The 15,858-nt window shown below is 38.5% G+C and overlaps 1 protein-coding gene across 4 annotated transcripts in view; it reads right to left on the bottom strand.

Moving 5' to 3' along the window:
* Positions 1-5,079: 5,079 nt before the first annotated feature.
* LOC131694172 (homeobox protein orthopedia) overlaps positions 5,080-15,858 on the bottom strand; it is a 158,009-nt gene continuing 147,230 nt past the window's right edge. For 2 of the 4 annotated variants that reach the window (XM_058982650.1, XM_058982652.1), the window contains exons 4-8: positions 7,530-7,599; positions 7,292-7,420; positions 6,995-7,120; positions 6,679-6,905; positions 5,080-6,361 (exon numbers count right to left, since the gene is read on the bottom strand). In XM_058982650.1, the coding sequence (XP_058838633.1) occupies positions 6,167-6,361; positions 6,679-6,905; positions 6,995-7,120; positions 7,292-7,420; positions 7,530-7,599 (747 nt within the window). In that variant the 3' untranslated portion in view covers positions 5,080-6,166. The remainder of the gene's footprint in view (positions 6,362-6,678; positions 6,906-6,994; positions 7,121-7,291; positions 7,421-7,529; positions 7,600-15,858) is intronic. The other 2 variants (XM_058982651.1, XM_058982653.1) reach the window with 2 other exon arrangements.

Raw genomic sequence — 15,858 nt, 5'->3', positions numbered from 1 at the left:
CGCATCCTACTGTCAGTACCAGCCCCTACACAGTTTCTCACCGCCACTATGTAAGCGGCCTATCAATCCGCGCAAATCCGCTCGGCTTTCATAGACTTTTCTACAGCTCAAGTACGTACACGTCACATGACACAAATACTACATCACTAGCTGGTGGAAAATAATAAACAAAACGGAAAAAATAAATGGGATTGCTTTCAACCAAGAAACTGCAGTAGTGTTCGTGAGATCGGCCGACAAGAACTCAATTAGGTTTGTTTCAATACACGCTTCTTGCTCCTAGTTGCTCCGTAGCAAACAGGAACAAAAAAAAACTTGCTATTTTTTTATTCGGTTTGCTACTAGAAGTAGAAAAGGAGAAGAAGTACTTCCAGTTTCTTCTGGTACGGCAACAAACCTATTTTGACATCAATCCTTTGATTTGCTGTAAACAAGTTTCTCGAATTCCGCATCCTAATGTCAGTGTTATCTCCAGCTCTGTTTCTCGCCATCACGCTGTCAGCGGTCTAACTCAACATTTACAACCTGTTTATTGGTATGCATCGCGGTGTTAAATTATTTTACATGTCACATTAAAAAAAATCTGTACCAAACTGTACTTTTTTACAAAAATATGGTATCCGTATCGTACAGAATCTGTAATACTCGAAAAATCTGTACCTTTCTAGATAAATCTGTACCTTTCTAGATAAATCTGTACTTGTGGCATCGCTGCTACACACTTTTCAGATCTGCGTACCGAGAAGCAAATACTAATCAGTTACTCAGCAGCCAATTTAAAAAAAAATTCTAAAATAAATTTAAAAATTAGTAGACTGTTAGAGAAAACAACTCAAATGCTGTTAAGACCGACGATGGCGAGATTGTATACGTATACGTCATTAACACAAGTAACAATTGAAGTTTTATAGCACGCTACAAGTGCAATCTAATGGCGATTTCGCTTGAACCTGAAACTGAGTCAGGTTCTAACCCCAACCGCTGTCAGTTCATACATTTTGACAGCAGTTGGGGTTAGGAACTGACTCAGTTTCGCCTCAAACGAAAACCACATAAGTTTTACCAGGGGCTATAAAACTATCATAAATCCACAACTGTTACTAGGGCTTACTCTTATGCTGTTTTCATTTTTTTTCCGACGCAGCTGACGTTTTATCGAACTTTTTTTTATTTTTTTGTTCGCAGAATTACAAATATTTGTTTTACAAATTAGAATTATCGCAAATCTTCCATTGGATTCCCTAATATGTGCTAAGTGCTCTTGTGACCTTAAGTACTCACATTAGCTTTCACTGCATTGGATTGGAATTCAGAAAAAAAGTTTATTTCTTCAGCTTAATTATCACAAGTCATATTTATGACACCACCCATGCGGAAGATCACGTCCCACTACTTAGAAAGGGGGCTCTACAATCATGTGCTGCTTAGTAAAGGTTCCTTACGAGTTACTCTTCAATATGCAAAATTGATAAAAAGCATTTGCGTCGGGCCAGGTAATTAGAGAACATTCTGTTAAAACTGGATGATTTTCCGGACGCCCCACAAAAATAACCGATAATGTCGTTTTAGAAAACGAGCGTTCACTAATTACATACAGCAATAAGCATAATATCAATCAGAAAAGTAAAATCTATGATACGAAATACAATAATACATTTTCTGTTATTTACTGTACGCTTTAGCGAAGCTCGACCTTGCCGCTTGCAACGATTTATACGAGCCAGTTTCAAAAGTTATACTAGTTGAAACGTCATACGGATGCACTCTCAAAGCAAACCAAGGAAAACCAGCAACAAATCCGATTCGCTTTTGTGAGAACTTTCGTGATTTTTTTTGTTCGAAGTGGTACTTCTCTTCTCTGCGAAGGGCGAAGCGTATGAACCTGCGTTGAACAGCCTCGATTCTGTCAATCCCGTTCTGGTAGTACGGATTCCAAATAGCCGAACAATATTCTAACGTTGAGCGGACCAACGTACAGTAAAGCGATTTAAGACAGTACACGTCCTTGAAGTTTTTCACTATTCGGAAGATGAACCCGTGATGCCTTATCCACGATGTATGAAGTATGTAGTTTGAACGTTAGTGCCGAATCCATGAGGACTCCGAGATCCTTGACGTTAGAGTGTCTTGGAATATTCGAGTCGAAGAGATGGTAGTTAAACTGAATCGGATGGCGTTTCCGCGTGAACGTAACGATTGAGCATTTGCTCGGGTATAAAACCATTCTGTTTAGATCACACCACGTACTAAAGCTGTCCAGTTCCCTCTGAAGAAACTCGGCATCGGTTTTAACCCGTATTTGTTGAAAATTTTTCATGTCGTCGGCGGGGTGCTTGTAATGTGAAATTGACGTCATTAAAGTAGAGGAGGAATATTACTGGACCGAGATGGCTTCCTTGTGGTATGCCGGATGTAGCAAAGAATGGTGCAGATAGACAGTCCTTAATGCTGATTTGGAGTTGGCTTCCATCGAGGTAGGAACGAAACCAGCGCAGAAGTTGTCCATGAATGCCGAGTTTGTCCAGCTTCGCTATTGCGATATCATGGTTGATTTTGTCGAAGGCCGCAGATAGATACATGTAAATAGCATCGGTTTGCAATCCGTCGGCGATTCCATCCATTACAGATGTTGTGAACGAGAGCAGTTTTGTTGTTGTCGATCGTTTAGGCATAAAACCGTGTTGGTCGTCTGCAATGTAGTGATTGTAGTGAAAGAAAATAGGATCTAACACAACCAGCTCGAACAGTTTTGATACAGCTCTTAAACACGAGATTCCCCAATAATTGTCAATGTTCGATTTGTTTCCTTTTTTATGAACTGGAAACATGTGCGCTGCTTTCCAGCATGAAGGGAATGTACCAGTAGTGAGTGATAGCTCGAAGACTCGCCGAAGTAGTTCAAAAAGCCCGCTGACGCACTTTTTGACAAAAATCAAGGGAATACCATCTGGACCCGGGGAACAAGATGCTTTCAGTTTGGCATTTGCTGCAAGAATGGCAGCATTATCGACACAAATTCGGTTGATGGTTCGTCCTAGAGAAGGAGTTAAATTAGCGGCGGCAGCGACTTGTTGTGGTGGCAGGCGCTCGTTGGAAAAAACGCTTGAAAATTTGTCGGAGAACAGTTGGCAAATTTCCTTAGTGTCAGTGCCTAAAACTCCATTAAACGACATACAAGATGGCAAACCGGATTCTTTTCGCTGCTCGTTAACATACTTCCAGAACGACTTGGGCTTGGATTTCAGTTGACGCTCGACCTTTCGCTGGTGTCTAAAAAAGGCGCGCCTGCTTTGTTGTTTGTATTCGTGGTTGAGTTGAAAGTAGTGATTTCGTAATGCAAGTGTCTTATGCTTCGAGAATTTTTTAAATGCAGCTCGTTTGGCAGATTTTAAACGTCTAAGGACGGTTGATTGCCAGGGAGGGTGTTCATCGGTAATAATTGTTCGTTTTGGCACATGGCGGTCGATAAGGTAGTTAAGAATACTAGAAAGCGTCATCGCTGCTTCGTTCGCGTCGTCATTGTTAAGATTTTCGTCCCAGTTTATATCCAACAGCATGCTAACGATGCTGTCGTAGTCAGCGTTTTTTGATATCGTAGACGATAGAGCTTGAGACGTCTTCAAAATTCACTCCTTGGTTTCCAACGAATACAAGATGTAGTGGGGGATGATGACGCACCTGCTTGACTAAAGGAGTCGGTGCAGTTCAGCAGTACGGAGCGTAGTCCCGGGCACTTACAAAGCAGAGGTCCAATGTGCGTCCATTATCGTTGGTGACATTATTAATTTGCCGAAGAGTTGCACTGCTGTAGTTGTAGTTTATATTGAGATGCAGAATTTGAAAGGAAAAAGTCGTGCTCACTAGCGTCAGCTAGTGGGTAAAATCGAAATTTTTCTATACATTGTCAAACAGCACTTGTCCCCCTGGAGAACTTTACCAAAAGAGTGTTTTCCTAAATTATCAGACTTGAGAAATATATCTATAATGTTAAGAAAGTTTCATTGTCCTTAGCGCCATCTAGTGGGCGAGTTCTGAACTGTTTTGTTCGCCGTAGGACAGAGCTCGACCTGCCTATGAATATTGCCGAAGACACCACCCTTCCAAATGATCATGATCTCGAGATACATGCTTTGCAAGAAAATGCACAATAGCGCCGCCTGGCGGGTCCATTCCAGTTTAATCTATCCATAATCTAGTAGCCTTTGACCTCCTCGAGAACTTTGCCGAAAACACCATTTTTCCAAGTTATTAGACTTTTGAGATTTATCACAATCTACCATATGTTGAAAGCTTCTACGCTCACTAGCGCCGCATAGTGAGAGTATTCCAAACTAATCTGTTACCGTTGGGTAGTCCTCGACCTCTCGAGCAACTTTGCTGAAGACTGTACTATCTAATCACGATGCTGAAATATAGAATTATTTTAATATGTGTTGAATATTTGCATTAGCACTAGGCTCGCCTGGTGGGGTAATTTCGAGTTATACTTTCTACCATCCAGAAGCTCTGGACTTCTTTTACAAATTTCCCGAAGACACCACCTTTCAAAATAATCAGGGTCTTGATATATTTGACATTGAATCCATTTGATGATAGTCGAATTTACGACGAGAATTTCGATTTATTTACTCTTTCTTCATAGCACCCCTGGCGGCATAGTTCTCAACTAATTGGATACCCAATTACACTAAGTTGTAGGCCCAAGTGAGTACAACAACTTTGCCAAAGAAAGTATGGCGCTACATGTTGACACGGACGAAATAATCGGCCACAGCCCCAATTAGTCGAAATCCCATAAACTATGGGTATCCTACAACGCGGGTACCGCGCAGTAGGAATCCGCGCAGTAGGAAGCCGCCTTGTAGGAATCCGCTTAGTAGGAGACCCGACTGTACATCAAAGCGATAAAAAATGAAAACTGAAAACACAGCCAAGTAGCCCCGGTCTCCCATACTGTCTCGGATCCAGTGTTAGGGGATTTAGAACGTGATTCGGACTCATCACCTACTACGACATTTGCCGAGGTGAACTCGTACTCTGGTTCACATACGAAATTGGAGCCTGAAAACCGAAACACGCTTAAATCATTTTATCAATTTTATTTGATATCAATAATGAAATATTTTGCTAACATACATCTTTCCTTAGTTTCTTGCCTTACTTATAGTTTCCTTTTCGTATACACTGGGTTCAATTAAGTCCATTTATTGAATCATTTACGTTCTCCTCTGCTGTACTTTTACGATTATTTAGCTTACCTAAACGTAATCGACTATTTATCTGTTTAGTTTTTCTTTTTCTTTTGTACAAAATGAGCTGAAAGGAGATTTCTACTTTCTTTGTTTTTTATACAAACATAAGCAATGTGTGTTAACGAATGAGAACTTATCCGAAAAAAACCGCATTACAATGTTGTCCCTTCCTATTTGTCACATTTTTGTAGCTGTCTGTAGGCGCTACCATTCATGCACAATTACTTGTTGTACACTGTTTCTGCAAGTATATTAGCGTAAAATGTTTTCTGTTTGAGTTTTGTGTTGTTTTTTTTTCTTCTTATTTTGTGTCGTATGGAAGTAGAATTTTATTTTCTGTAAATTTAATATTTTTAAATAGTTTTTTTTCGACGAGTAGAATAGTTGACTAATAACCACAAACTGCTTATTATCAAATGTTTTTATTTTCTCTGTTCAAATTTAGAGCGCAACCAAATCGTATACATGTTTTCGCATAGCTCTGTTTCACTCGTCCAAAATGTCTGTGTTGACAGCATTGAACACAGGCGTATTTAAAAAATCTAAACCTACATTTATTGACAGATCGTATACATTGTTTTTTTCTGCATTAGATGAACCATCCACTGCAGTTCATCACTGGTTAACTGTATTCTTCTGGTCAAATACTTGGATTTATTTGCGATTTTCAATCATCTTTAATGTTCACCCAGACTGGGTTCCAGTAAGATTCTAAACGAATGCTGCAAGATTAAAACTTAAAAAAATTGAGTTATCAATAATACTGAAACGGCAATTTCATTTGCATCTTCCCCTCTGCTAAATGTTGATATTTGAAGGTAAATCGTACTACATATATAATACAAATGGGACCGTGTTTTTCCTCTTGTTTCTCTTTTTTTTTCGTCTGGCCACATTTACTTGAATAGCTCCAGTCAATATACCGAGTTGTGGTGATCGTAGTTGTGCGCGTGCAAATATGAGGGCATCGTCTGGTTTAGCTCGGTGGCGCGTCTCCTCAGGGCGGCTATGCTGTGTCCCCGCCAGACGTCGTCGTCTCCATCCGGTGTGCCGGAACCAAGCCCTTGACAGTTGCCGATACTGTGCTGGTTGCCGCCCGGTTGACTTGACTGTGGATAAAAGAGAAGATGCTAGTGTTAAACAAAAGTCGTGAGGCACTGGTGGCTGGTGAACCAGAAAAAGCAGCAGTACAAAAAGCAGTACATTTACTGTGTTCCATATTTTCGTGCGCACCCTTTATCTACCAATTTATGCAATTAAAAACTTGAATGTTTCGTTCTTGTAAAGGGGGTCACTCCATTAACTTTTCGTTAATTAGTGATTAGATATCAATTCTCTCCGATTAATGTTTGATTTTGAGTATTGCGTTTATAGTTATGAACAATACTTGTACTAACACACAAATTCGTTTGCCACCAATCCTTACCATATCTCCGTTGGGTTCGTTTTGACTAGCACCTTGCTGCTGCTGTTGTTGCTGTTGCTGTTGTTGCTGCTGCTGTTGTTGCTGCTGTTGCTGTGCACTGGTCAGCGGAGGTGTAGACGACGAACAGGCGTTAATGTTTGGCGGGGTCGAAGTAGGCGAACTCCCGGTGCAACCAACGCCACCCACCGAGTGCTGGTACATCATGGTATCACCTGGGAATGGGAAATCTACGATTAGATCAAGGTGATTCATCTGCCAAATGAAGTGGTCAGTCCGGTGGTTAGGCGAGGGGGCTAAAGAGGTTAGTGGTTATTACCCAAAGCGTTCAGTCCATAGTTGTGATAGCCGCCGGCTCCCATGGCGGATGAGATATTGATTCCCGAATTTAGCCCACCGTTGAGCGAAGATGATAGGGATGTGGTTTGGTTCAGTTGACCGAATCCTGGGCGGCGGATTTCGGTTGAGAGACAATTGTTGTTAGTCATTAGCAGGCGGTTAGTGCAGGTGTGGAAAGGAAACATTCAAAGGCAAAGTTTATGAATTCAATTAGTGTTGGTTTTGTGGCCTTGATGAAGAACAGTTCACAGAAGTGGCCAATCGGATTATAGCTTACCAGCAGTCATTGGGTTTACGCCCCAGCGGTCACCGCCGAACATCGATGTCCCACATAAACTTTCGCTCATCGCAATGTTGGTTATGTTTGCTCCGAAGGGTGGCAGGCCGTGCGATGGTAACAGTGAACCTGGGGAATTGAAAGAATCTGTAAATCATTTTGATTTTTTTTCCTTCTAGGAGCCGACAGCTGACTTGTTTTGAATTAATTCGTGACATGCTGATCACTCTGTACTTACCGGGTGTCCGGAACACGTTGGTAGTCTTCTTTCGCTTCTTCCATTTGGCACGCCTGTTTTGGAACCAAACCTACAAAAATATGATAAAAATAAAATGAATTTTTAAAATCACATTACAAATCAAAAGTTCGTTAAAAGTAATGTGATTGCGTGGCAAGTGTAGAAAAAAATAGAAATACCTAATTTGATGGGACCTTATGGCGAAACTCGTGTATATGGGTATATTTTCTTACGAAAACAAAAAAACAGTGCCACATTTCGTTTTTCTACCCACCCCCGAGCAAGACCCAGGAGAATACTAACACCGACTCGCGCCCTACATTTACGGTGTCTTCTACACCCACTGCATATTTATTATTTATTATTGTTTACCATTACGGTTATGATTATTATGTATGAAACGGCGCTACGAAGACTTTTAAGCCAAAGCGCAAACCAAGTCACACAAAGGGAGGGGAAAAACCGGCTGGAAAACAATCAAAAGATACGCGACTTTAGTGCTGATGAAACTGCGGGTACTTAAATAATGATCTACGATTATGACGGCGCAAAATTTCGCTAGACAGTATGAGAGTTGACGTCCGAGGTTTCGTCTTAGTTGAAGAAAATAGTAAGGAAGACAGGGTGAAATGTAATGAAGAAATTTTGTCATACACTCCTAGCTCTAGAAATCTACTCTCGAGTCAATGAAGGAAATTATTATTCGATATTTTCTTCTGCAATCGCAATTGTTGTGTCGTGAAATACTCAAAAACACAAGACATAGGGTAGTCGTGCCCTTATTCATCTCATTAGTCACGATGTCACACTATTTCGCTGATAGCTCAGCCCTCACTGGTTGGATTGCTCTTAAATAGGCATCAACATCTTTGCTTCGCTCTTAAGAAGCAGATCAGTAAAAAATCTGGCTTGGAAAATGTAAAATACTCGCGTTAGAGCAAAGCGAAAAGTCGAGTACAACGCACCCTTATTCATCCTACCATTTGAGCTAATGCGTTGAATAGAGATAGCAGACACTGCTCTAACTAATGTGTTCAAATGGGTGGGATGAATAGAGGTGCTAAGATGAATTAGGGCACAGTAACCCTATTTAGTAAAGGAAATGTCATTAAAATATACGGAATACCCCAAAGGTACAGCCAGGGTACAGAGAAAAAATTAAACATGTGTTTGTTGTGCTTTTTATGGTTTCATTCCGCCTAATATCCTAGATTTAGTCCCAATACTCAAGCCAAAATATAAAGAATTGGAATCGGTTACAAATGGAACTAGGATATTTTGTTGTTTTGACATTGACAACAAAGTTAGTAAGCTGAAAATGCAGTTATCCCATGCTATTCCATCTTTCGTAACCTTGACTCATGGCATACACTATGCACAGACCACGCTTTGTATTTACACTGATAATACAAAATCGTAAATATAATGAAATCGATCATGCAATGCACGAATTCATTCGTCGCTTTCGTGCATTCTAAATAGTAGGTTTCGTTTATTTCATGAATAAGAATGGCCGCTTGGTGAACGAAAGCTTTCGTAAATTTTACACGTTTAATGTATACTGCACGAATGTTATCGTTGATAACGACATTATTTTTCGTGAATAAAAGGAATTTTTTTGTTTATTTTAATAAACGTGTGTGTATATTACTAACGATTTCGTTGGTCGCACGAATTCATTTCGTTTATCTTAGAAAAGCGTTCGTATTTATTATCCTCTTATTGTTTTGAGTCGATCTTTTGGGATCGATGTTTGACAACATCTATTTTTTTTTAATTTAAAAAATATCGGTATGACCGAATCGATTTTATTGTGATACGAATAAATGGCCGTTTTCGTTCATCTTAGAAAAGTTTTCGTATTTATTATTCTCTTATTTTTTCATTCGATTTTTTGGGATCGATGTTTTACAACACCGATTTTTTTTAGTTAAAAAAAACAGATCTGGCAAAATCTATTTTATTGTGGTATGAAGAAAAGGCCGCTTGATAAACGAAAGTTTTCATAAATTTTACTTATTTAGTGTAGATTGCACGAATGTTGTCGTTGAAAACGACATTAATTTTCGTGAATGAAACGAAATGTTTTGTTTATTTTAATAAACGTCTATGTATATTACGAACAATCTCGTTGGTCGCACGAATTCATTTCGTTCATCTAAGAAAAGTTTTCGTATTTAATAGGATATTATTTTGACATTGCTCCGGTAGAGAAATACTCAAACTTATTCATATAAAACCAACGAGCTCAACTGAATGCGTACCTCTTCATGATTCTGGATCAACTGGAAGCGGAAGAGGCTTAGAAAATCTTCCTGAAACCGGCGGACACGGATATGGCTACTAAATAGTCAGACTGAGACCGTCGTGATGATTAACAATTATCTGACGTATAGCAACAATGACTCCATATTGAAGCTCTGTTGACCAGCGTTGCCACAATTAAATCTGTACCGGGAGTTGAAAAATCTTTTCTATCTGTACCTTTCTATAGAAAAATCTGTACCGGATTCTGTACCCAAAGAATAACAAGGTTGTTTAAAAGAAATACATATTTTTTAAACATAGGTATTTTTCATTCGGGTAATTCAAACCAGACATTCTGACTCGGTTGTTTTATTTGAGTTGGAATTCCACAAGAAACCAGTAGGTAGGTAATGCCAATATCAGCTCCAGCTCAGATTCTCTCTGCCACTTTGTTTGCAACCAAAGGTGGCCAACAGAGTGGCGACGAGAAGCTGATATGGGGCTGGTAATACCAATTGGATGCGAGAGGCCTGCTTGCAGGAATTCAAATGGAGCAGGTCAGAGTAAACGTATGCACTCCGAGAAGATTCACTCAGCTTTCACTTAGACATCATCCCTTTGATTTGCTGGAAGCAGGTTTCTCGTATATCGCATTCTAATGTCAGTTTCAGCTAAAGCTCAATCAGTAACAGCTTCACTTCAAATTCTTTCCATCACTGCTGTTGGGTAACGTTTGCCTGCTGTGTACTGGGATGCATCGTAGGGTTAAATTATTTTAACTTGCTGTCATGTAAAAAAATCTGTACCAATCTGTACTTTTTAATAAAAATCTGTAATCTGTACCGTTCGTTTCTGTACAATTCGTTTGCCGAACGAAGCTGTTTCGTAATAAGCCAACAAAAGTCGCTTCGTGGTTTTCACGAAAAATTCGGAATAAAAAATAAATGTGTTTCAAATAGAACTACGAACGATTCATCATATGTACGAAAAATTCGTATATTTATACGTATATTTTATGAAATTTATCTGTACGAAACTAATACATAGCGGCTTACGAATCAGTGTAAGGGTGGCGTCTGGTGCAGTGGGCAAAAAATCGGCTTCTTTTTTATCCGCTTAATTGTTAGTATTGAGCCTACAGAATAGTGTCTTGCAATTTCGGTGGCCACGCTGAACTTCTTTTGTTTTGAACAGTCATGCATTCCTCGCGCGTATTTGCTATAACACGCGCAGATTTCAATCTATTCGCGAATGATATTCGAACAACTGACTGCGACAAAAATACAGTGTAAACAATACACTCTAAACTAGTTGTACCCAAATTTTCAAGAGAAAATACACAATGGGTTATATTTTATTTTGATGTGAGGCACCCTTTAATAGCGTTTTTCTCGAAACCGCGTTTTACAAATCGGCAAACATGATAACTCAAAAGCTAATCTAAACTCATTTTGAAGGAAAGTGAGCGAATTTTACAGTAAAATATGAGATTTTTCGGATTTCATGAAGCCATTTTTCGTTATCGTGTTCGCCGCGGCGCTCCTCGACGTGGAAATCGTTGCACGTCTACTTTTGGAACGCTCGTATGTGTACCGTCATCGGGGGTTACTTTACGCCAAAAATAGAACTTATTGTACATTACACTCAAGAACTACGATCACACAACTACAAATTTGAAACTGTTTGATGTGTTACATATGGCAGAAGTACCTCCCTTTTCAGTGAAAAGCCCTTTTGGAAAATCAAGATTGAACATGAGATATGAAGAACAAAAATTGGCGTAAAATTCCCCTCCGCTGTTTTTTTTTTTTCAAATTATGGATTATGCTCGTTATTTATTTATTTATTTATTATGCCAATGTCATGTTAGGTAAAATAAAAGAGTATGTGTTGCCTTGCGTTGCGTAAGCATGGTATACTTCGTAGATTGCGGACTGATGACTCTCATTTCCAGCCAGACTACTTGAGGAGCATTGTTTGGGAATAACAATTGATCCAGTCCAAGCGAGAGTTTCACCTGAGAGCCACCATTGCGGGCCACGACCATCTTTACGTAATTTGGGATGAGAAAGGAAGTGTTGATGTGGTACTTACTTAACGGAAGGCCCCGACTCAGTGACACTCCCATAAGTACCACGGATTGGGTAGTGGGTGGGTTGTTAGTCAGGATTCTCTTCAAGCAATCGATGCGACTGAGACTATATTTTCGTGCATGTTCGAATAGTTTATTGATTGTAGGATACGTAAATCTTCTAGGCGTTTAAACTCTGGCTTATCGTTAATTGAGATTGTTTCATCGAAAACAACTTGAACTCCGGACAGCCGGCTGTCGGGAGTGTTGTCGACAATGTAAAATGGATCGTAAACAATGGGTTTAAAAGTGGTATGGTGCAACATTAAAAAATATGTCACGCAAAGATTACCCAATACTAACTAACTCTCTGTCATATTACCACGTTGTTTTTCCCCTTGGTCTAATACGAATCAAATTCTTTTAGTTTTTCCTTCATTTTGTAGTAGCACATTAATGCCGCTACTCGCAAAAGTGTTCATGTTCTATGGAATTTCATATGTACATGGCGCAATCGTGCGTAAAACGGCCGATTGCGTCAAAGCACATGACGTGCTCCCCGTCCATTTATGTCACAGTTAGTCATATCTCTTCCTCCTAATAGCGTGGCAGAATTTATAAATGGTCCTTATTGATATAATCACAAGCATATTGAGATCCCGTAACTTGAAATTTTCCACCTCGTTCGAGTTAAACGTTCCGATATTACAATGAAGACGCGAAATAGAAAAAATATAAATGCTGCGTTCCAAAACGATATTAACATCATGTACGAAACAAACACCCCCCGTTTCCAAATAGTACGTACTTATTCTTAGCTCAGTACAATCGACTAATGGACTAAAAGTAAAGCATTAAATATGACCATAAAACATTGGTTCCTCGTGCTGAAATGATTGCCGCAAATTGGTAATTGGATTTGAATTGATCTTGCGAATTGTCAATTCTCCACCCTCATACATAATTCAAAAGTCATTCACTCAGACAAGACCATGCGTATTGCCCACCCGCATTAAATACCCAGTGGATTCGTTTCCTAGTTGGTCAAATAAACACTAAACAAACAAATAAATTAGTTTGTTCAGTCTAAAGAAATGTCAGCTCGATTGGCATCAACCGGCGGATACGTGTTCCCTTACAAATGAAAGTACATTTAAAATTACATACGACAAAATATGTTCAATTCAGAATATAACGAAATGAAGATTGCTTAATTATTTGCATTTAAAAAAAGATCGGAAAAAAAATTAGTTGCATAACCAAGGTGGTTCATTTTCAAAGATAGCACTGCTGATGAATCACTGTATAAAAATTGGTGATAAGGGACGCGGACGAAAATAGCTGACCACCGTCCGTGTTAGTAAAAATAAAAGGGTATGTTCAAAAACTGCGTACCACTCATCCAATAACCTTGTTTTGGAGTCAAAAAGTTCTACAATGAAAAACAGCAACCCGAGAAAAAATGCTCTTCATGATGAACTTTTTCATTGAGCCATATGAATTAGAGAACCTTGCTTTAATATTTTTCTAAAAGAAGTTTTAATTGCGTTCCGGAGTGCAAAGGCTTTTCCAACATAAAATATGAATGGTACTGTTATATTTAATTGTCAGGTCAGTTCATCGATCTTTTATGATATATCCATTTCCAATATACTGAGGGCCTATTTGTTTGGTAAGGTTTTAACAATAAGATCATTCGTCTACACTGCAGAATTATTCCCCGCTGCTCTTTCTGTCATTCCACAACAAATTGCTTCAATACACATAGTATAAATACTTCTAGAAGCGATAGCGTTTTTATCAGTTTGATCCATTGCAACTACACTAATCAAAAAAACAGTGTGGTAGATTGTGCCGCAATTTGTTGACAGTTTTTGAGTTGTCGTAATCGTGAATCGTAATCTTATATCGTATTATCGTAAGTAATACAGTGTGTGTGTGGTACATTGTTCTAAGCGATTCACCCCTTGACATATACTCACCAATTACCAAACGATCACAAATACGGACAAAAAGTACGAACACAAACAATTGCATTATATTGCCAGGTTAATTTCACATAATCTATATCCTCTTACCTAACAATTTGATTAGTATATCGCACTTTTCCAAGAGAATTTAATGGCGTTTTCGTTTTTTTCTTGGTGCTACACCGGTGTAGTGCAAAGAAAGAGATAGACTGACTACACCCAAGTTTGAATGAGTGTAGCACCGACTACACCGGTCTAGTGCACTGTCAAAAACGAAAATGCCATAAGTTACGATGTTGTTTGCGTATATTTTTCACTTTTTTCACCTACTACGATAATTTGCAAGCATTTTTTAAACCAATATCCAGTTTTTATACATGTGTTGAACCAGCGAATAATGCTATATTTTGCTTTTGTCAAAATATAACGTTAAATTTGAAGTAGAAGCTCAAGTATCATTCTTCAATTTTGGCGTAATCCCCGTGGTGCAAAGTAACCCCCGATGACGGTAGCTCTGCGTGAATGAAAATATTTTTGTTTCATACACAATGAATGGGCTGCGTCACCTTCAAAATATTAAAACAAAATAAATTTTCGGTTATTAAATAACCCCTTAAGAGAATCAAATTTTCTTCAATTTTTTTTTCAATTGACCGTATTTAATTTTTCTCGTACCTTAACGATTCCTTTTTAATGCATAAATTTTTATTTTGCAGATAGGAATTTTTTAATTCAGTTTTTAGAGGTTAAAAGAGCGATTTTTTTAGGAAAAACGTTCCCGAATGTTGAGTTTTGGGATTTTAGTCGATCAATTGGTCTTCAATTGTGATCACCTCTTAAATCAAAAAGGGTTTCAGGGAAAAAGTTTTAACTCCGCCAATTGTTAATATATTTTTATAAATTTATGCTTGGTTTTTTCACTGAATAATTTACTACCAAAATACTATAAGATGTCATGAAATCATTATTTTATGCCTTTACGTAAATTAAACTTTTTTGACATTTTTCGCACAAAAAGGTATGTAACACCTTAAAAGATACTTGTTTGCTATCTTCGCCTCTTCGAACTGTTCACTATAAAAGAAAGCACAAAACTTCTGTCAGAATATATAACAAAAATCTACCTCACCAACAATTTGTGCATGAGGTGACACTTTTTCAAAGAAACGTTCTATTGCTGCAGCGAAAAATGCGAATATGTAAAATGAATGATCCTCGGATCGGGCACTTAGATTCGATATAATATCGAGTGATTTCAATGGCTGCAATCTGTAAATGTAGTTGAATTATGGTTGAAAAAATGTGGATTTTTTAAAGCTGGCAATTGACTTCTTCCAGAGAAATTGAGAGCAACATTGTACGAATCAGTGTAACTTTTGTAAAGCACGTAGTCGTTATCTATTAACAAGGTGAATTTTTTTGCCATATTGCTAAATATTTTTCCTAGATTGTCATACCGTAAAGACAATTATTGTATGAATCGTCGACATTGTAGTGTTGACGTTTAATCCGCCTTACTCCATCATTCCTTACTATTGGAGGAGGCACTTTTCAGCCTCAATTAACGTACTTACAACTATGAAGGTCAGCTGGTAAGTCCATTACACTGTACGCAGATCACCTGAGTTTGAACTTCCTCAACCGCATATAGTGTGTTAGGCCCTTTGCCACTTTCGGTCAGATTGGTCAGAAATGCTAATAGATTATTAAAATCTATTAAAATCACCTTCCATTTTTCGACGGCACCTTGACATTTACAATGCCACCTACGGAAATCTAAAATTTCTCGCGTGTTTTTTGTAAACGGCCAATAAGCATGTTGTCAAAATTCACTTTGAGAGAAAATTCCGGACAAACCGTAACTCGCCGAGAATGGATGTTAACATTTTATGAAAGAGAAAAATTTTCTCTGTCGTCTGCTGCTATGACATATAATCTGCGATTAATGGTTTGTCCGGAATTTCCATTCAAAGTGAATTTTGACAGTATGCTTATTGGCCCTTTTCAAAAAACACGCGTGATTTGTTCTTCATATATTTTG

The sequence above is a fragment of the Topomyia yanbarensis genome, chromosome 3 (assembly GCF_030247195.1).
Source record: "Topomyia yanbarensis strain Yona2022 chromosome 3, ASM3024719v1, whole genome shotgun sequence".
Classification (NCBI taxonomy): Eukaryota; Metazoa; Arthropoda; class Insecta; order Diptera; family Culicidae; genus Topomyia; species Topomyia yanbarensis.
This window is presented reverse-complemented; position numbering and strand designations above follow the sequence as displayed.